This window comes from Catharus ustulatus, chromosome 5 (genome assembly GCF_009819885.2).
Source record: "Catharus ustulatus isolate bCatUst1 chromosome 5, bCatUst1.pri.v2, whole genome shotgun sequence".
NCBI classification, from domain to species: Eukaryota; Metazoa; Chordata; class Aves; order Passeriformes; family Turdidae; genus Catharus; species Catharus ustulatus.
The window spans coordinates 36,132,992-36,153,958 of record NC_046225.1 but is presented as its reverse complement, the minus strand read 5'-3'; the positions used below and the strand labels follow the sequence as shown (position 1 = coordinate 36,153,958).

The 20,967-nt window shown below is 38.2% G+C and overlaps 2 protein-coding genes across 20 annotated transcripts in view; one reads left to right on the top strand and one right to left on the bottom strand.

The window, feature by feature from the left end:
- Positions 1-1,349: 1,349 nt before the first annotated feature.
- Positions 1,350-8,002, top strand: CBR4 (carbonyl reductase 4). 9 transcript variants are annotated; one of them, XR_004418050.1, is made up of 7 exons: positions 1,350-1,451; positions 3,379-3,520; positions 4,043-4,163; positions 4,637-4,773; positions 5,385-5,519; positions 5,827-5,971; positions 6,873-6,959. XR_004418050.1 is itself a non-coding variant. In XM_033061177.1 (7 exons), the coding sequence occupies exons 3-7, from the start codon at positions 3,379-3,381 to the stop codon at positions 7,049-7,051; spliced, it is 714 nt and encodes a 237-aa protein (XP_032917068.1). In that variant the 5' UTR covers positions 1,357-1,451; positions 1,943-2,051; the 3' UTR covers positions 7,052-8,002. The 9 variants fall into 9 exon arrangements, 8 of the variants coding, with proteins under 8 accessions (XP_032917074.1, XP_032917066.1, XP_032917068.1 ...); XM_033061177.1 differs by lacking the exon at positions 5,827-5,971 and adding an exon at positions 1,943-2,051 and having other exon boundaries at positions 1,357-1,451; positions 6,873-8,002; XM_033061176.1 differs by lacking the exon at positions 5,827-5,971 and adding an exon at positions 1,943-2,051 and having other exon boundaries at positions 1,357-1,451; positions 3,282-3,520; positions 6,873-8,002.
- A 9,038-nt stretch (positions 8,003-17,040) lies between these two features.
- Positions 17,041-20,967, bottom strand: part of PALLD (palladin, cytoskeletal associated protein) — a 202,126-nt gene continuing 198,199 nt past the window's right edge. For all 11 annotated transcript variants that reach the window (XM_033060250.1, XM_033060254.2, XM_033060255.1 and 8 more), the window contains 2 exons: positions 20,130-20,263; positions 17,041-19,128 (listed from right to left, as the gene is read on the bottom strand). In XM_033060250.1, the coding sequence (XP_032916141.1) occupies positions 18,956-19,128; positions 20,130-20,263 (307 nt within the window). In that variant the 3' untranslated portion in view covers positions 17,041-18,955. The remainder of the gene's footprint in view (positions 19,129-20,129; positions 20,264-20,967) is intronic.

Sequence of the window (20,967 nt, the reverse complement as noted above, 5' to 3'; positions counted from 1 at the left end):
TATTTTCTCTGTAGTATACACATATTCAGAAAACATAACTAAGGATAATTTTTTGCCCTCTGTGTTACTTTGCTTATAAGCTTCACTTGAAGAAAAAGCTATCCTGGTCCTTAACCATGCTAGGCACCAGAAGTCTTGGTCAGAGTCAATTCTGAGTCATATCTGAGTCATATTCTGAGTCTCATCTGTCAGTGCCTTTTCTTCTTATCAGTGGGATCTCCAGGCTTTCAGACTATGGCACGTTCTGAAATGTCACTGTATCTCAAAATCTCATTCACTTTTCTGAAAAGAGCTGCTTGCAATCTAAATATACTTGCTAAAAGAAACTAATTCTCATAATACCTTTTCTTCATAATTTTATTTTTCTTACAGATGCCCACCTGTTTGCAAATGCCTAAATCTGCTTTTTCTTTTATATGTAAAGAATAATCTGTGGAAGAAGAATTCTACATGCATAGAACTAATGTTATTAAATGCTCTACAGCTCCCCAGAAACACTTATGACCTGAAATTCTGAAAAACACCTTTCAAGTCAAAAGCAGGAACTGTATGAAGTTCCAATCCTACTTTGTTCATAGAAACTAGGATTTCAACAATTATTTTCAATTATTTTTCAATTATTTTCATGGAAAATAATTGCAACAATTAATAACAATAATGATTTTTCTCAAAAAAATTTTGAAGTGTATTTTTGTACAAAATTGTGACAGCTTTTATTAATATTTCTCAGGGGATAATATTTCCTCAGTGTATGTATTAAGAATCCACAGACACCCCTCAAGCACATCATCAGACATAGATCATAGCTGTAAACAGCATTGCTGTTAAACAAAAATAGCTTTTTTATGTTAATTTAATTGCATATCATGAAATTTGCTTTGGTTCCTGAACAGGAACTCTCACAGATGCTTCTGTATTTTGGGCTTGCGTTTGAAATTTAACTCTTCCGGTACAGTGATGCCTCATACAAATCCTTGGGATTTTGGTGCATGGACACATGAAAATGAAAGAAACAAAATCCTGATTCGTCTAATTGTTTGTGGAGCACCTTTTCTGTTCAGAAAGAGGGTACCAAAGTGGGGACTGAGAGCTTCAGCTCCACGCCGGTCGCTGTAAAACGGGAGTTTTCAAAGCGGCAAGTGTAAGGTGAAAGCAGAGGAGCTTCCCTTCCCAGTGTGCGAGCGCTGAGGATGCGGGCGACAAGCGCAGGGCCTGAGCCCCCACAGCAGCCGGGGGGGACGCAGAGCCAGGGCAGCCCCGCAGCCCCCGGATCCGCCGCAGAGCCAGGGGAGCAGCCCCGGGCCCGCCTCAGCCCCGCTCCTTCTCCGGCCGGTGGCTCCGGCGGTGACGTCACGCCGCTGCTCGTGACGCCTGCGCTCAGCGCGGAGGGGAGCCGGCCTGGCTGGGGAGGGAACCGCGCTCCGTGAGGGAGGCGAGGCAGCGGCCCGGAGGTACCGGAGCGCATGTGGAACACACACGTTCTCCCGTTCTGCTCCTGTGCCCCCGGCGGGGCGGCAGGCGCAGCCTGCGCCTGGCTTGGGGGGCACGCAGGGACAGAACGGAGCGGCCGCGCTGCCACCGTGGCACCGGCGGCGCGCTGCGTGTCCCGGCGGCCCTGGCGGGCGCGGCCTGCACCGCTCCCCGCAGTCCGTGCCGAGGGCTCCACCTGCAGCCGGGCCCGAGCGGAAGCCTAGCTCGGCCGCGCTGTCGGCACGGACGGACGGAGGAGGGAAGGAGGGAGGCGCCGGGCTGGGCCGGGCACGGCTGCGGAAGCCCTGCTCGCCGTTGTTGAAAGGGGCCCTCCTTGGGGTGGTGGTGCCATTGGCGCCCCGGGGTCACGCGTTGAATGGTTGGCTCTAAAAGAAGAGCAAAGGTGATACAGATGCCTGCATGTGCCTGTTACTCCAAATATACCTGTTTTTCCCTTCCATTATTTATTTAGGGAATAGCGGGGAACTCCTGCTGAAGCTTTTTTCTCCCAGGTCACAGCTACAGGGAGCCTGTATGGCGTTTCTGTGTTAAAACACGGACTGTACATTACTGCCTTGCAGGTAGGCCCTGTGTCCCACCTGTGAATGCCTGGTTAATGCACAAGGAGCTTTATCTGCTCTGAGAACTTACCAGGGAAAGCAGACACGTGGGTTGGTTTCAGGCACTTGTGAATACTTTGTCAGGGAAATGGACACACCGTCTGCTTGTTCATGTTACAGAAGACCAAAATCATCATGCCACAGTATGAGTTGGTGGTGGCCTGGCACACTTGGTACCATGCACTGTTCTGATTATCACTCATCCAGAAGGGTTTAATGGACTTCAGTGAGGCCAAAGATAATGTCTAAGGACTCAGATCTCTTTAGCGAGGTACTGAATAGCTTCCCTTTGTGTAGGAGTAACCGAATAGACCTGGAAGAGGATACAGGTAGAGAGCGAAACAGTAAGGGGAAGGTATGAGGAGAAATGCATAAAATTATCTAATCAGAAAGCAAATTAGGAACAAAAAGAAGTACTTTCCCACAAATAGTAAAACTCATTGCCTCAGGATGAAGACAGTGCAATTGGGTTCAAAAAGGATTTATTCAAATGTATGGAATAAAGATTCATTATTATTATTGCTTAGATTCTGCCTCTGGCTCCTCAGGAAATCCCAAAACAGCTGATTGGTTTCTAGAGCTTTCAGAATGAAAGATCATTCTACTAAAAAGTACTTTCTTTGGTACTCCTTTCCGAACATCAAAGCTAGCTACTTCAGAATTACTTCGTATTTCAAAAAGCTTTTTTTTCTCCTTCAAAAGCAGAAACAGAAAACCCCAGGCTAGTGGTAAGACACAGTCTGACAGTATTAAACCGGTGTAAATACAAGTTTCAAATCGTACTCAGTAATATTTGCATTTGTATCTGGTGGTGTCCAACACGGATATTTTGGATGGAATGAGACCTTGAGGCTAAATGACTTCAGCACAAGAATAGTGGTTGCAAGAAAAATATAATTACAAACAGTACATCAGCTTTGAATAAACAGCTGAACAATACATTATGACTTTTAGGTACATAAATCACATAGTTCATCAATTGAATAAGCGTTACCATAACTCTGGTATTGGAATGCTTGATTACGTGCATGATTTTTTTTTTTTTACTAGTTCAGAAATATTTAAGAATTAATTTTCATTTGTAGAAGTGGTGTCTAATTTAGTTCAACTGTTTATTTTGAATAAAAAATGAATTATAAATGAATGAATAAAACCCAAATCACTAATTCTATAACCTGCTGTTACAAACAGGTAAAGGCTGTGATGTTGACAAGAGTAGCAGTGAATGTCTTGCTGTACTGGACATGAAGCTGATGGTTTATTTTGCAATTTGTGAATTGTTTTGAAGATGGGCAAGGTCTGTGCTGTTTTTGGAGGATCCCGGGGGATAGGCAAAGCTGTGGCAGAGCTCCTGGCACAGAAGGGCTGCCGCCTGGCCATCATTGGTAGGAATCTGGACGTGGCCCAGACCACTGCCCGTAACCTTGGTGGTAAGTGTGCTGCTGTGCAGTTATTGTCTCACTGCTCCATGGTTAGGTGACTTGTGAAGACAGTGAGTCGTTAAAAACCCCTTGTTGTTTAATTAGATGGAAAGGAACAGTAAGGCTGAGATTATTAAGAAACAGCTATATTGGTACAATTTTGTTTTCATGATAGTTGTTGGGAGAGTCGGTTACCTATTTTATCTGTGTAATGGGAATTTTAAGATGAATGGAATTCTTTGGGGTCACAGTAGAAGTGTTATGAATTGAGTCATCCTCAGCTCCTGAATAAGCCAGAACCGAGACTAGTCTGCTCATGCTGAACTTCTGATTTCAAAAGGCAAAAAAAAAAAAACCCAAGGAATTGTCACATAACTAATGAATAAAACGCTTGAAAGTCGTCTTTATTTGATTGTCTGGGGATTAAATGGGTTCCTTAAATTGTAACTAGTCTGAAGAAGGTTTAGTAATTAAATTCAACTTTTATTTTTACTTTTGTATACTTTTATTTTTATATATATTTGAATACAGCAGGACATTTGGCACTTAGCTGTGATGTATCTAGTGAACAAGCAGTCCAAAAGACTTTTGAGGAGATGCAGAGGAATTTGGGTCCTATTAACTACTTGGTTAATGCAGCTGGGATCAACAGGTTGGTTACTCCTTACAAGACTATAGGTAATTCTAGATGAAGGCAGCTCACTGTACGGTGGTCTGGCCCTTTGTGCTTAGTAAGAGTGTTGTTAATGAGTACATCTGAAAGCAATATTAACTGCTTGCCAATATTTTGTTCCTGATGGCAGTAGAATGCTAACAGATGATACAGCTTTCACTGTAATTTCTGCATTCTGAGTTTGAGTTCCCCCTCCATTATTTCTTCCACTTTTTTCCCCAGAATGGTCCAAAACAGTTCTTGATACCACTCTGCAAAAGAATGTGGCCAGAAGCATGGCTAACTTGTTTTTTGTTATGTGTTGTCCTTGCAGTGTTGCCATTTTGAATGCTCAAATGTATGGAACAACATACACCCCCATTAATATTCTGTCCAACAGTATTTTTTTATTAATAAAAATGATCAGGGGGTTGTTAAGTGAATTCTTTGGTTTATTTTGGTTTGTTTGTCAGGGATGGTTTGCTACTGAGAACCAAGACTGAAGATATGATAGCCCAGATTCACACTAACCTTTTGGGAACAATGTTGACATGCAAAGCTGCTCTAAAGGTCATGATTCAACAAAAGGGAGGTGCGATTGTCAATATTGGTAAGTTGCTCGTGGAGTTCTGTGTATTAATCTTCTAGAAATGTTTAGCAGGTGTTACATTACTTGTTACAATTTACTTACTTTCCTTGTCCTTATATTTAGACATTCTATATTTAGCATTTTTTTATTAATAGTTATTCTTTTGTGCAATTTCTGCAACTTCTAGAGTAATAAACACCCCAGAATTTCTATTTTATTGAAAAAAGAACTTTACTATTCTTAACCAATTTTTTCAATATCTAGATCTACTGACTATTAACTAAGAATTGATAGGTACAATCTTTCTCTTTCTTTCTTTCTTTCTTTCTTTCTTTCTTTCTTTCTTTCTTTCTTTCTTTCTTTCTTTCTCGGGACAAGGATACTTTTTTTAAGAAGAGTCTTCATTTTATTCTCCTGGTGCCCGTTGGTCAACATAGATACATGGATTGTACAAAAATCTCAGCTAATTGGGAGATTTACTTATCCTAGTGGGCTAAACTACATAGTTATGCATATTTTCCTCTTTTCTAGTGATTTAATTTTTCATTCCAAGTTTAAAACTAAAATGATAAAGCTAGTACAACATTTCAAGTTACCCATTTAATATTCTCTTTGATGTTTCTTTATTCTAGGGAGTATTGTAGGACTTAAAGGCAACTCTGGTCAAAGTGTGTATAGTGCTACCAAAGCAGGATTAGTTGGATTTTCACGCTCTCTTGCTAAAGAAGTAGCAAAAAAGCAAATTCGAGTCAACGTTGTTGCTCCAGGTTAGTTTTTGAGGAATTCCTGGGTCCTTGACTATTGCAATTCATTACAACTGTGGATATTTCTTGTACTCTGAAAGTAACTTAAGTCAAATTTCTATTATTTTCTTCAGTTTTATAAGTAAATATTTTTAATATCTTTTGTTTGTTTGTTTAAAGTATAATACATTATTTTAGAAAACCTTCAGGATTTTCAAGGGAACACAGAAATTTGGAAGAGTTAAGACTACCTATTCTTCTATTCATTATTACATAATAAAGATCTTTTTTTTTTCCTTTGTTCCTTCTTCACAACTTTCTGTCCTTGCAGATGGAAGGATTAGATCTAATTACAGAGAGCTACCCTTGTCTGCAGCTACAGAATGCTTGTTTGTTATTAGGGAAACATGACAGACCATGAGAAAGCTGTCAAAAAAGTACCCCTGTCTCAGGAGGGAGTCCTGAAAGTTATTTCTGTGAGTAAAGGCAGTTATTTCATAAGATAATCTAGTTCAAGCGAACTGCCATGCTTAAGGAAAAATCCCTTCTGTATTTTCTGAATTTTTCCATTCATAACTGTGTACAGTGCTGCTCACCTACTGCCTCTGATGCCTTTCAGAATTCTACATGAACCTGTTCAGTTTGTGACCTAGGCAGGAAAAATACTTTTATTCTTTAGTGAGTTGAGCAGCTCATCCACAATCATCATAAAGGGGCAGAGTTTTACAGTAGAAAGCAAAAGGGAGACTTTCCCTTCTTGGTGGCAGCTAGAAAGCAGGTAAGATCAGCTCTTTGTAAAGCTGCAGCATGTGTGTGGAGTTGTACAGCAGTGGGAAAGTCAAATCTCAGATAATGGAAAATTTTTTAAAAAGTCCTTCAAAAATGTCAAGCAATATTCTTCAATAGAAACTATGCAAGTACTAAACATAAGTTCTAAAATATAATGCAAACACTTTAAAGTCTGAGAGGGGTTCTTGCCATACATTTTGTGCTTGTATTTTAATTGAGAACATTGTGGTGAAATGAGTATATTTTGTCTTTCAGAAACGTGATACTAAATACAGTTTTTGGACTGAATTTTAGTTACCCTTTCTTGTTTGGTTGTTTGGTTTTGTTTAGGTGTTTTAAATGGACTTCTATAGATCTCTGCATTTTAGTTATTGCATCACTGATTCCAGAACAGAAAGATATTTTATTGGTGATATAAAAAAGTGGTCATGTCTGTCAAATGATGTGGGCTGCTTTGGGAAACTTTGAAGAATGGTAGCTGGTGCTGAATCGTGGTAATAGATTTCATTTTGTAAGATTCATTGGGAAATCCGCTTGATAAATTTAGTTGAAGGTTAGGTAACTCTTCATATATCTCTCTGCCCTTAGGCTTTATTCACACAGAGATGACAGCTCATTTGGAAGAAGATCAGTTGAAGAAAGCAATTCTCCTTGGAAGATTTGGAGAGCCTCATGAAGTTGCACAGGCTGTTGTCTTTCTTCTAGAATCCACATATGTTACAGGGAGTGTTCTGGTTGTAGATGGAGGCTTGCAGCTTATGACCTAAGTACTACCTTGAATAAATGACTGTTTTAATGTCATGATGGTAATATATAAATACATACTAAATAAAGAGAGAGGGTTGGCAATTGTTTGAAGATTAATGTACATAATTGATTTGGTCTTATTTAGTCAGAAATTTGGCAGCAGGGCAGTGCAGCGTGTGTGTTTAGCTGCCTGAAAGAGTCTGTTTGGTGTTACAAAGTCTGTGTATGAAACAATTTGAAAAAGATCTGGTTTTGATACAGTGATAGCTTTAATAATGTGCTAATAAGTTTTTAAAACACTGTATTTTTATAAAGTCCTGTTTTCTAATTTGGGATAGAATGAGATTTTGTTTGAATTATCATGTTACACAAAGGTTAATAAAGCGCAGAGACATGTTTATTGGGTGGCAGGTATGATTGCATCAAGTTTTTCAAGTAGGGCAAAGATTGTGAACTGCATAGTTTTGCATTCTTATCAGTTAGTCCCTACAAAGTAGCAAGGAGTTTCCTTTGAGCTTTGTTTGTTTGTACCTAACACTACAAAGCTAGGAACTTCTAGATCTTCAGCATACCTGAATTGCCTTTAGAAGATTTAATTATATGCAATGTGTTTTTATAAAGACAAAGCCTACTTGGTTCCATTCCTGAATGTATGCACAGCACTCACTTAATCCAGTGGCTCTTGTGTGTGACCCTTGAAGGACTGCTAAGTGCTGGAGCTGCTAATCCTGTCATATTCTCCGTTTGAGCTGCACGTGCACTGTTGAACACTACAGCTGCAGACCTTGCTGCATGAGACACTTTGCAAGGACTTAGTGGATGTTTAGAACATGTATCACTTCCAGAGCACGAAGTCAAGGTGTTTTGTGTTTTGCTCCGTACCTTCATGAACCCTCAGTTCAGCTGTTAAATTGTTGCTTCCTAATATATGTATAGTCAATAAAACAGCCATTTTATTTTATTTAAATCAACTTTTGAAGCAGAGTAATTGTTCTACTGTAAATGATGCTGAGTGTTCCTGTCTTGCTGAAACTTACCAAATGTTTGACCTCAGGCTTTTCTATTGAGTTCGAGTAATTTTTGATAATTGATGTTTTTATTGTCTCTGGGAGAAAACTATGAATGTAGTTCAAGACCTTCACTTCTTAGCTCTGCTGTTCATTGCATCGTGATCCAGATGTTGATTCAGCTTTTGAAATTACTTCCCATCTTGGCACACGCCGCAGTACAGAAAGAAGAGATCTCACTGATGATAACTAAGTCTTTAAAGTTGGAGATTTTCTTCATTTGTGCAGCTGAGAAATTTTTGTGCCAGAAAACAGTGCAAGTTCAAGCTTCTTGCAGGTATGTATTGAGAAATAATACAAGGAGTACTTTATAATCAGATTTTACAGTTGGTTGTGCTGCTCACTTTGGAGTATAAAATGCTGCAAGAAGTAACCCTTCCAGGAGTCCTTATCTTCCTGTTATCACTGTTAAGTGTCATGTGTGTCTTTGCACTAAAGATGTAATTGGTAATTATGTTTTTCATTGATAGAAGGAGTTAGCCAGAGATTATGTGAATTTTTTCCAAGGGCACTGAAGGTGAGGGCGGACAGCTGGTACATTTTCACTAGTAAAGCAGGAATATGTCAGTGACTTGGTTGCTGCACGTACCCGTCCTTGGTATTTTACAAACAAATACTGTGTGACAAATCTTGACCAAAAGCCAAACCTAAGAAACTAGAAATAACTCTCTTTTAGTGAGTTCTCAACCTGATTATTGTTATCCATTTTTTGGGGTTTTTTTTTGTTTTTTTTTTTTTTGTTTTAGTGTTTTGTTCTTTTTTTGTGTAAGGGAACAGTGAAATAACTTACTAACAATGAAATTTTTAGTTTACTTTTGCAATTTAAACCTGAAATAATGCTGTCAGAAGAATCTCAGCATGCCACAAAGTAATTTCTTTAAAAAGTTCCAGTAGATACTGTGTTTTTATTGTTGCTGTTGCCATAGGGCCAGACTGAAGTGTCAGTAGCTTTAAATTATACTTTTAAAAAGCCTTCCCCCCTGCTTTTCTTTGAACAGGTAAATTAGAACTGAAAACTGGTTAACGTAATCCTGGTTCTGTCTGGCCTGGTGTGATGTCTTGGACAGGGGAAGTAGGGAATGTGAAGGGTAAGTAAAAGATCTGGTGTGTGTCCTTAGAAGACTCTGGTACCTCCAGCTCTTTGTGACTGGGATGTTTGACCCACCAATGGGTAGCTCTGGCTGGGGCCTGCAGGCACTGAAAACAGCCCTCTGGTGCTCTCTCTGTTTTGCTTTTGAATTTGTAGACCTCTATCTTATCCTGCCTGCCTTAGTTGTTTCTCTTTTGTGCTGGAGAGTCATATTTCTTCTAATTGCTTACTGCTGGAGAGCTCTTTTGTATCTTAAATAGTCTTTGTTGAACTTTGCTTTACTTTTCCAGTTTCTCAAGGAAGGAGCAACAGGTAAAACTTCTTGCAGAATTCACTGTGGATCTATTTTTTAAAAAATTAAATTGTTTTATGTTTTGTTCTATATTGTTTCCAAAATGATGCCTAAGTGTTTTGCTTTTTCCTAACCTTTGCACTTCTGTTTTCAGAACAATAGCTCAGTCTCGAGTAATTAATGGTCAACTTGGAGTCCATTTCCACATATATATATATTTATATATACAAAAGTCTGAATTTTTGCATTTTTTCCAACATGAATTGATCTCAAATATCTACATTGAGTTTAGTTTGCTAGTTTTAACACCTATTTCCTCAGTGAAATGTTTCTGCAATTTTAAAATTCCTTAATCCATTTGTTACTTTGAGTAACTTAATGTTACTCTGTGTATACACTGTGGCATTCAGAGACTGCTCTCTCAGAACTCTTAGAAATAGGTTGTACTTTTCCTGCCCCAACAGAGGAACTGTGGTGCTATATTGGCACTACACATCCTGATTCATTCAACTGCTGATTCATACCCTTTGTCTTCTATCTTTAAACAAGGCACTGATATGACAACTTCTTTTGGCAGCACAGCATCTTAATAGTTTTTGGCAAGGGGGTGTGTCAGATGCCTTTTAGAATTTCAAGCCTGCACCATTATTAGATTTCTGTACTTACATCTCTTTTAAGTTATTCTTTAGAAAAACCCTAAAATGTTTATCAAACATGATTTCCCTTTGCAAAAGCAACTCTGTATGTTTATCCTGTTGTTTTCTTGGCTTTAGAACAAATTCTGGCACTTCGATATGTGCAGGAAAAGATATTTAGCCTTTAGTTCCCTGGATCCCTCTGGAATCTCTTCTCAAAAAACAAAAGGTCTTCCACGTGCTAAAATCACAAATACTTGCTGTCCCATTTCCCAGCTTCCAGTCACTTGATAATGAGGCAGGTTTCATTCAGAAGTTTCACAATGGAGTAACTTGGTTTCATTTAGAATTGGAGGTGAAAGCCCCCATCTTCCCCCATTAGTCGCTCTTTCCTCTGTAACGTGTCCTGATATTTTGCTCCGAGGAGGAAAACCTTCAACAAGTTGCCTGTAAAGCTTCTCGTGGTGTTCCTGCATGGTAGCAGAAACTGATCATAGGGATTTGTTCAGAGTCTGGGGATTTTTTTCCTCAGTGGTCTTTCCTTCCCTGAGCACTTTGCTTTTTACTTTGATCATCTGCTTGCCTTCTTCAGGCATGGTTCCTTTTTCTCAGGTGCTGATCAGTGTCAATGCACTTTTGCAGATTATTCCTCTGCACTCTGACCTGGCTGTAAATGTCACATTCAGTGACTGATTTCATTTGACTCCTAAAGCTAGACTGCTGGTTTTACAAAGATTGATGTTTAAATGACAGGAGCTTCCCCCTCCCCACAAAAATAAGTTTAATTTGATGTATGTATTTAAAATCATTATGCTGAAGTTCAGTACATTCAATCTTAGTGTTGTCATTGGGCTGTTTATTGACTTTGACTTATCATTTTGACTTCATTTCAATATTTTCTTATTGTATTTTGCTTCTTTTTTATGAAAGTCTGAGGTAACGAACTTCTGTCCTTATTAATAAACTTGGTCAATAGACTTGCAGAAGTAAAAGTAACCATTAAAACAATAATTATTTGAAAATAACATTTTGGCTCAGGCCTTGGGGTGACCACAACCAGAGCTGGGTGGCCCTGATCGACTGCATGGAAAGGAATTTATTAAAAAAAGTTATCTTGGCCTCTTCAGTGTGACATTTATCCAGCGTACTCATGATTGCTGTCTGTCATTGCAGTTACATTGCTGGCCTTAGATGTGTCAGATACCGTAGCTATGGCCACCATCGTAATGGTGTGAGTGTCAATATTGTCTAATAACAGAGTTTATCTTGCTAGTTTTGGAAATTCAATCCATATTTGATTGGATGATTTAATATGTTGACATTTATTTTTATTACTCTTCTATATATTTTGTATCATTATCTTACTTTTTTATCTTACTTCCATCATATTTCTGGTATGTCTGTTGTTTCACTGTTCTTGATGAAAAGCAGACATTCGGGCTTTACATCTTTGGCTGCTGGCATTCATGCCAAGCTATATATGTTTGGGTTTTTTTGCATATGGATGTTGGTGAATCAGACTGTGCACTTGACTGACTTACAATGATTTTTCAATTGAATTTTGAAAACTTCAGTCCACTATCTTATTAGACATGGTTTCTGTGATTCTATTCCTAATGGAAGTGAGAGAATGTGCTCTTATCCATCTGATGTTTCTTCACCTGCTATATTGCTTAAAACTCTTCTATATGCTCTTAAATACCAGCATCTTTTTGCCTTTTTTTCCTCCATGTTTCTGCAGTTTCTAATGAATCTGTAGTCCTCTTACTACAACTGTTTTTTCAGGCATGCATTGAAACTTTGCCTCATCCACCTAGTTTTGGGAGCATTTATAGAAAGCTGCAGCGCAAGTCTGCAAAACATCAAATTGCTTTAACTTATTCTGTGTTTTATTCCAGATCTTTTATCCCACCCCACCCCATGTCACTGGTTTATACATGGCCTTTCACTACCACCACAGAATTTCTAGAGAGACTATCAAGGCATGTTTTGAGGTGTCATTTAATTCAGTGTGCAGTCCTGTTTTACAGCAACCCTCTTTCTGACTCACCCATAATGATTGCTTTGAGTTTTTACTCATCTGGGTTCCTGCTTCAGAGAGGATATCCTTGCTAAAAAAGGTTGTGTACTGCAGTATTTACTCATTTATGTGAACTGCCTTGTTACTGCCAAGTTAGAAAACCTGAAACTGTTCTGTTGGCCTTGAGTTTGATTCAAATCAAAGTTCATAGGTAGTGTGGTTTGCATATCCTGGGGTTTAGTTGAAGCACATTGTACACCTAGAAAGTTAATTGTTGATATGTCTTCTCTGCATTTTCCTAATGTTTTGGAAGATGATGGATTACTCTTGTTCATCTTTTGTCCCAGGTAGCTCATTAGAGCCTTACTTCTACTAAAGAAATATGTTTTTAACTTAGGTTTTGTTGTAGGGAGCTCACTTTCTTAATACAAACAGTCTTCTCTTGCTATTGGGACATCTGTTTCAATTGATGCGCTGGATGGGCTCTGAGCAACCTGGTCATCTAGTGCAAGGTGTCCCTGCCCATGGCAGGGGCCTTGGAACTAGGTAATCTTTAGGGTTCCTTCCAACCTAAGCCATCTGCGATTCGGTGATTATTGTCAGTAAAAGTTTGTAGCAGGATGCATAAAATGTTCATGAGGTGGTTTTGGTTTGGGATTTTTAAAAAATATTGCAGCTGTAAGGAGGAGCTCTGGTGGGGAACAACTTTTGCAGACTATAGTAACAGAAGTATATAATGTTGGATGAGTTGGTGCCTGCTGAGTGAGTTAGGGTTGTATCTCATGAAGAGATTTCACTGTGGCCTCCTGAGGGCAGTCTATCCTAAGGCATTATTGTATTGGTAATGACTTGGTGAGTAAAACTGTATTGTTTTAGGGAACTGGAGTTGCCTGTGTATATGCAAAGCTGATGGCTGGCATCCCTGCTACTGGTTTTGTAAAATCCTGTTCCATATATCCTGAGCTGCTGGGAGGTTGTAAGGCATGACTTTTAAAGATGGAAAGGATTTCATACTGAGATCAGTGAAACTTGGATAGAAAGTGGATACCTTAGTCCCAGCCTGCAAAATCTCTTTGTTACATTATTACCTACAGTTAAAACATACATTGTAACGATTATTTATTGCTGTACAACAAATTTTACTACTTTGATGTGTTGCACAGTGTGAGGGAGGTTGTGTTGCATGACCCTTAAATGTATATTGCCTGTTGCAATTATGAGACTTCTTTTTTTTTTGGATGAACAGTGTAGTTCATTTAAGTAAAGCAGGCCAGGTGCACCCACTTGAATCAGTTAATCAATATTTGAAAAGTTAAGTGTAGTTGTGGAGAGAAGTCATTAGGTGTGCTTAGTGCCTGAAGAAGTAAGAGCTCTGGTAAGTCCCAAGTTATATTTGATTTTCACACACACTGTGTTCAATTTCAGATCATATGCTAAAGGCTTCTTTTTGCTGAAGATACATCTATTAGTAAAAAATTCTACCTGTACACTTTGCAAGACATCTTTGGATCAGTATGACTATAATCACAACTGTTCTGATATTTTTATGTTTTTATTTTTTATGTTAACAGCTCATATCTGTTAAGGTCTGGGATATGTTTTGTTCACTGTATATAACAAAATTGCCAGTTTGAATGTGTCTGTATCAAATGCAGTGAGACGACACCCAAGTAAAAGCTTCCTTGGTATCATTACACACACATTAGGGCAGTGTCAGTGAGAGTCGGGGGGGCAGATGTCACTGAACAAGTGGAGTTGTGTAGATGTTTCTCAGCATTTCCCAGGCTACTGGCTGGTAGTACTGGTGTGCCCTTGCATGTGTAGCATGCTGATGGGTTTGAAATTGCTGCATGATCTTGAACAATTTGTTTAAGAATAACTGCAAACTGATAATATGGTATTGCTGAAGCTTGTTAGTGAAGCAATTTGATGTTTTATGAATTCTAACTTGCAGATCTCCCAGCTCGATATTTTTAATGCTGAATGCACTACATGCGTGTTCTACATGAACTGCATGTTCCAGCTCTGTGCTGGAGGCTGTACTGTCAACATCTGGATGCTGATGGCCTGTTTAAAGCTCTCAGTTGCAGTGTTTTAATTCTGCTCCTCTCAATATGACCTTTTATCCTATTTTTTCAGATAGCTGGTAAATTTCTACTGAAAACTTCCTGCAACTTCAGAGAAAAGAAAGAATATAGTAATTTCTTGTGTTTTGTTCAGATGTCATTTAGTGTGCATATATGATTTTTGATGGTGAGATGTCCCTGCCAGCAGCAGACTGCAACTGCATCCATTCTTTGCAGGCTCTTGTAGCTCTGCTGTTGGAATGAATATATAGAACAGAGAGCAGCTGTCATTTTAAGAGTTCACCATATTTTTCAGGACATCAACATGGAGATGTCCTTAATTTGTAATAGATTACAGATATATTGCCTGTTGTATAGAAAGTCTTATTTTCAGCACCTTTTGCAGTAGCTCAGAAAGGTCCTGTTTGGCAGTCTGGGTTTTGTACTCTCAGTTCTCTACAAATACTCTGTGATGTCTGTGCCAAGAATTGTCCAAAAGAGCTTGACAATATGTTTCCCTGAAACTGTGTTGTTAAATACACAGGAGAAAAGTCCTACCATAATCCATTTGGTGTGATGAGGTTTGTAGAGCTTCTTCTGTAGGTGTAATCATTCTGTGCAATGGCCAGGTACTGTTATGTTTTTCTGCTTTCTTTTTCTGCAGCTGTTTCTGGACCATTTATGCTGCTACAGAACTAGAAAGTGGTAGCAGTTACAAGACTTGGCCAGTCCCCAGGGTTACCTATTACACTGCAGTTGTTTTATAAGGCACAAAATTTCTCCTCCTAGGTGATGTTGAACTGGAGTTCGTCTCCATCTGCATGGCTGCTGAAATCATTGCTGTACAGGTAGTACTGCTCATTGTCTGGCTTTTTTGCTCCAGACATGACTGGGCATTGTGTCCCAAACACATTTTTAGTAGAGATGCAGTACAGTATTAGATAATTTTATGAGTTAATCACTTCTGTTAAGGAATGCAAAGTGGCTTAATTTTGAGTTAGAGTTGCACGCTTTAAGACAAATCAAAGACACCGTGTACTCTCTGGAATACTTTTCCTTGTAAATTCCTTGGGGCAGGAACTGTGTTTCCATCTGTCTGATATATTTTTACATGCTCATATTTCTGTTCAAACAGAAAATCTGTGCAGAGCAAAGGCTGTATCTTTTAGTTCAGGAGAATGAGAAAAATGTCAGTAAACTCTACCCCTTGCATGTACATTTGAATGGTGAAGGAATGAATTAGCCAACCTGCATAATCCAAGCAGGCATTTCTAGTCCATGCATGAATTTATCTATAGTCCATGGTGTGGGTTTGGCAGCTGGGTCATACAGTCAGAGCATGTAACTCATCCCCTCAGCATCATGGCATGTTGGATAATGTGAGCTCGTTAAGTACTTACATATGAAATCTGTTTGGGCTACTTGCAGAGGTGAGGATGTAGTGGTCCAGACGTGGGGGATCAAGGCATTTCTTAGCATACACCCTAAATGAATTAAAATAGACTTTGAAAGTGGTGATACAGAAAGCTGGGGATTCAAGCTGGAATGGTTTTGATCCCCAACCACCAGTTAGCTGTGATGGAAGTGGATTGTGCATGTTAAGTAATTGTTGCTGTTACATTAAAGCTGTAGGATAAAGGCACTGTGTGTTAAGGTACTTCTTCAGCTGGAAGAACCTTCATGCATTTGGAATTTTGTAACTGACTGTTGGTATTCTTGACAGAACTTTCTGTTGTCACCCTGATCGTTGTTGCATTGAGTCTTTGATTGCTATGAATATGCTTGGATTGATCAGCTTCCTAAATAATTTGAAGTCTTCCCATACCTAAACTGGAAGTCTTGCAAAAAGTTTTGCAAGACTCCTTTTTTAAGTCTTAAAAAATGTCAGAAGTACACTCTCAGTTCGTACTATCTATCTTTGGACTATGTGGAAGGAGATTAAACTTCTGAAAGTTACTTTGATGCTTCCAAGAATTTTTGCTTTTTGGCTTGAGAAGTTAGTTTGCTTATGCCGCACTTCTGTCTCTGACTTTGTAAGCCCAAACAGTCCAGTAACTAAGTAACAGCACAGCTGAATGTTTTCATAAAAACAATGTTGCTGCTTAGAGATGTGATTTACTACTTAAGTGTGGCTGTACATATATACAGAGGCAAAAAGTGATGATGACCTCATCTTCAACAAGCTCAAAAAGCAGTCTCGGTTTTTTAGTGCCAAAGCCAAAAGTATTGTGAGAAGACACAACTCCAGTGACTTCAGTTGCAGTATCACCATTAATTTCAGTGCTCACTTAATTGCTGACATAAGCCTGTTTGTAGTGATCAGTGCTTGACATGTAAACCCAAAAGAAAAAAATAGATAACCTTGCATCTCTTCTGGTATCTTCACATTGAAAAAAGAAGAAGAAACTGGTTATTGGTCAGAATTTTTAAAGTAAATTTGACTCTTTAAAAAAAATTCTGATATTGTCTTGTTATCAGGCTCTTACATGAATTTAACAGTGCTCAGACCATGCCTTTTACTTAGAATCAGTTATAAGTGGCAACATACTGTAATTATTAGAAATACAAAACAGACCTGCATATTTTCTAATCTATTAAAAAAAAAGTATCTTCGAGTTCTTTTATTTGGCAAAAGTATCTCAGAATTTATGAGTAATGTTCCTCTGTTCTGTTCAAACAAGATTCCAGGTAACAAGCAAACTATTCTGATAAATTCTAGCAGTTTTTAGATGTTGCCTATAGGCCTCATTTAATCTGTATTCATCATATTTAACATTTCCAAATCTTACACTTGAATGCTTGTACCAAAACAAGTTATTAATCTTTACCAGAAGGAAAATTTTCTATTTGTGTAATATTTATTGATGTTAAACCCACATTATATCAGCACAACAGTCCAAAGTAATGATAATACATTTTTATAAATACAAATAAAAGGTGGCAAAATAATGCTAGTGAAGCTAAACAAAAAAGTAAATTAGCATGTCACAGTTGAGGAAAATTTGGCAAAAGATATGACATACTTCTAGAATAAAATCAGATTATTCCCACCTGACAGACTATGATGTTAATCTAGATTAACCATCCCCATTACTAGTCATATTCTGCACCAGAATAGTACTACTTTGTGTGCTAAAGTTTATTAGTCACTAAAAAGCAAAACAAACTTTGTGTACTTACAAAGCAATACATGTATAGCAGTAATGCAATATATGGTGTACACAATTACAAAATAAAATTTAAAAAAAAACCCAACAAACAACCTCTAAGTACAGGACTTCTGAATAAATGAACTGAGATAAAAGATTTCAACACTTTTATTATAAATAATGAAAGATACCATATATGTGCTTCATATAAGGAATACAGTGTTTTCCTTTCCTGCAACGTATTGAAGCTCGTACCATCAAACACTCATTTTCCTTGTCAGGCCTAGTAATTCTTCCATCCATTCTCCCTCCCTCCCCTTCAACTGAAATTCACTTGGTTCTAATTTAAAACTACCTATTCAAGTGTGACTTAAGTGGGACTCCACTTACAAGTGGATTTGCCTTGCGTACTGTAAGTAGCCTTCAGGCTTTTCACCTATGGTGCACAGACTCTACCCCTCAAAAAGAGTTGACATTTGCCTGCAGTCAGGAGAAGGAAAAAATAAAATCTACCAGAGACATGTTATGTTAAGAAGAAAAAGCAAAAAACAAATTGGATTTTTTTGCCTATCTTCATTTTCTACTTCCTCAGATTTGCAAACCTATCACCCCTGTGGTGAATACTTGTCACTTAAATCCGTAGAGCAGTTTCAACCCATTTTTCACTTACTGTACATTTCTACAATCCTCATACATATTATGCAAGCTTTAAACAGTCAAACATCCCATACATACACTCCCTAGGTTTCAGCTCACCTTAGAATTTCAGAATCTTGAATGGGAGCATTACAAGGTTACACACTGCTGTCCAGCAAGCCGGAATTTCAACCTCTTGCCCAGTTCCTCTCCCACCCTTTGCAGTATCTCACTGCAGTGGTTTATACCATCAGCATTTTTTCCCATCTAGTTACCAATGTGTAATCTGGAGTAGATTGTTACTATGTGTCAACTCTTTGTTGTCCTGCAAAAGTATAATTGCTTCTGCTTAGACAGCCATTGCTGTATGTTTGTAAATAAGCCTCCTCTGAGATGGCAAAAAGGAAAAACACAAATGAACTGAAAATTAGAGTGTCAATGTCCATACTAACAGCAAGAAAGATTGAAAGAAAGATTTTTTGCAGTTTGCAGAGATACAGCCTTTGCTTACATTGCTTTTCCTCATCCCTTTCTGTTTTATTCTTATAGTATTGCACTTGTTCATCGTAGCTGTCAGAATGTGTAGCCATTTTAGAATTGTTGATAGTCCTTGAAGAAAACATCTTGCACCATTAAGACTGTGTAGCATCTACTTACTGCTTGCAAAGGTATGTAGTGAAAAATCTTTCTGATGCATTTTGGCCTCTATGAAAAGGGTTATGAAGCAACATAGATTGAGGAACTAGTGAGTGTGATTTGTTGTGCAATGTGTACATTTCTATTAATAATCTATCTATTCTTCTAATTTGGTATAATGAATAAGGAATATATGGTTACTGTGTTTGTTGTTTATCTTTTGTACATGAAGGTGTCTGCCCTTGCATAAAGTGACATAGGAGTATCATTGGTCAAGGCAATGGCTTTCAGTGTTTCTGCTTTGAAAGAAAATGATGGAAGCGGCAGTTGAATCTACAGATCATCACTCTCTACCAGGCCAGGCTGCATTGTCAGGTGGACTGGATTTGCTTCCGGCTGGAAAGCTGCTTTGATGTCTAGTCCTTGGTCACAGAGAGCAGCGTATCGGCTGGCTGAGGGCCGCACCTTCTTTGGCTTGGTCTGCTGAGGGGGTTGTTGCCACTGAGCTATAGATTAAAAAGGAAAGAAAAAGTGTTAGCCCTCCTGAGCTGTGCCCCTAAGTGTGCCAGATGCTCAGTCAACCCTTTGTGAAGGAGATAGTAATTTCTGAGAAGCAGAAAACCACTATGTCAAAGATAAATTTGTTCAATATCTTGGCATTGTTGTTTCTTGTTTTTTTAGTTTTTTTGTTTTTTGGGTTTTTTTCAGCATCTAGTTTCACCTTCAAATATGGTAAATACAACAGTCTGTGTTACTTTTTGGCATTGTTTTCTACATTTCCTGTGCACCAAGAAGGGTGACAGCAAGGAGGTTGTTTCTGTGCACTCCTATTCAAGTAACAGGCCTGTTCTAAGGTTAATTGTTGCATATGAAAGGAAATTATCTGGTTGCCATTGCCACCCCTTGTGTGCTGAAGAATGCTGAGCCAAATATCATATTCACAATTCCCCCTTCCAGCACCACCCCAGAAACCATCCTTTATCAGTCTCTCCCCTTCCCCTTCCCCCTTAATTCTTGCTATGAGAAGTCTGTTAAGAGATACTTCTTAAAGGAAGTATTTACTGTATATGGAGCTGCTTTGGAACAAACTCAGTAATTAAGCAGAAAGCCATAAAAACATCTACTACACTTTTGGTAGCTGTCACAGGTGTATTATAGACTAATGTGCAAAAGAATACAAAAGGTTAGGGAAGTGCCAGCAAAACAATAGTAATAATGATCCTCAAAAATCATATGATCATGCCATTATCTGTTGTTAATTAGCTATGTTTAATATACTAAACAAAAGCAGAAAGCATGCAAGCTTGTTTTTCTTTAGGTGTCTGAAAGATGATGATATATACTTTGACAGAGGATTTGTTGTCTTGAAGAGGATGTTTATTATTGAGGAGAAACTATAAACAAAAGAAAGAGAGACCAATGTAAACCATTCTGTGAATAACCCAAAACTTACAGAACTGTTGCGTTTGGGGGGATTAATATGATCATGAAAATTGAAGCCACTTACTATAAACATCCAACCTGGCAGTGCAAGACACAATCCCAGCCTCATTCTTAGCTGAAACAGTGTACCAGCCAGCATCCTCCTTTGTAGTTCCTTGAATAAGCAGGCATATGTAGCCATAGTTATCCTGGTGCATGCTAATCAAAAGAAAAGTAAAAAATTACTATTTCAATCACAAACCAGTGTAGGCTATTTTAAAGTGGCATTATAATCTGACCTAATCTTAGTTACAGACTGATTATAGTCTAACTTTAATTAAAATTTTAATTAAAATGGAAACTTCCTCTGAAATTAGCAGGTAGAAAATAAAGCCTTGAGTATACTTGACAATTTGGCAGTTTAATATCCTATATTCAAAACTAAGAAGAAAAAGCACATGAAGTAACTTTTCTTTCACAATTGTGGATTAAGACATCTGGAGTAGCAGGAACACCAGATCTTACCCAGACTTTTTTGGGAAAGGATAAAGAAACTCAAGGAAGATCTTAAAATATAAAATACTGAATCTTAGTTGCTTAACTGTACAGCAGAATTATGAATCAGAGTTTCTGCTGAAAAGCTCCTTTGGAACCTTAATTTTACTAGCAAATTTCTGTAGTCTTGATTCAGGAAGAGTAAAACTAGTTCTCTTGTGTAGAGTGCAAAGGCAGTTGTGTAAGTCTAAGGATGGAAAACAAGTAACATTTTATTTCTGGTTCAGCCACCAGGCTGGCTGCAGGTTTGAGTAAATGTTATAAATTATTATGATCACTAGTTAATATTTCTAAGATGCCCTTTACACAAAGTGTTCATGTGACCTTTTAATTTTTTATTTGTTTTACAGGATAAATCATCATTGAAG

Bases quoted from the DNA above. Each gene is read 5' to 3' on its own strand.
- CBR4 (XM_033061175.1), top strand. From the start codon at position 3,379: ATGGGCAAGGTCTGTGCTGTTTTTGGAGGATCCCGGGGGATAGGCAAA. The intron at 4,164-4,636 runs GTTGGTTACTCC...TTTGTTTGTCAG, and splicing joins AATGCAGCTGGGATCAACAG to GGATGGTTTGCTACTGAGAA. The intron at 5,520-6,872 runs GTTAGTTTTTGA...CTCTGCCCTTAG, and splicing joins AGTCAACGTTGTTGCTCCAG to GCTTTATTCACACAGAGATG.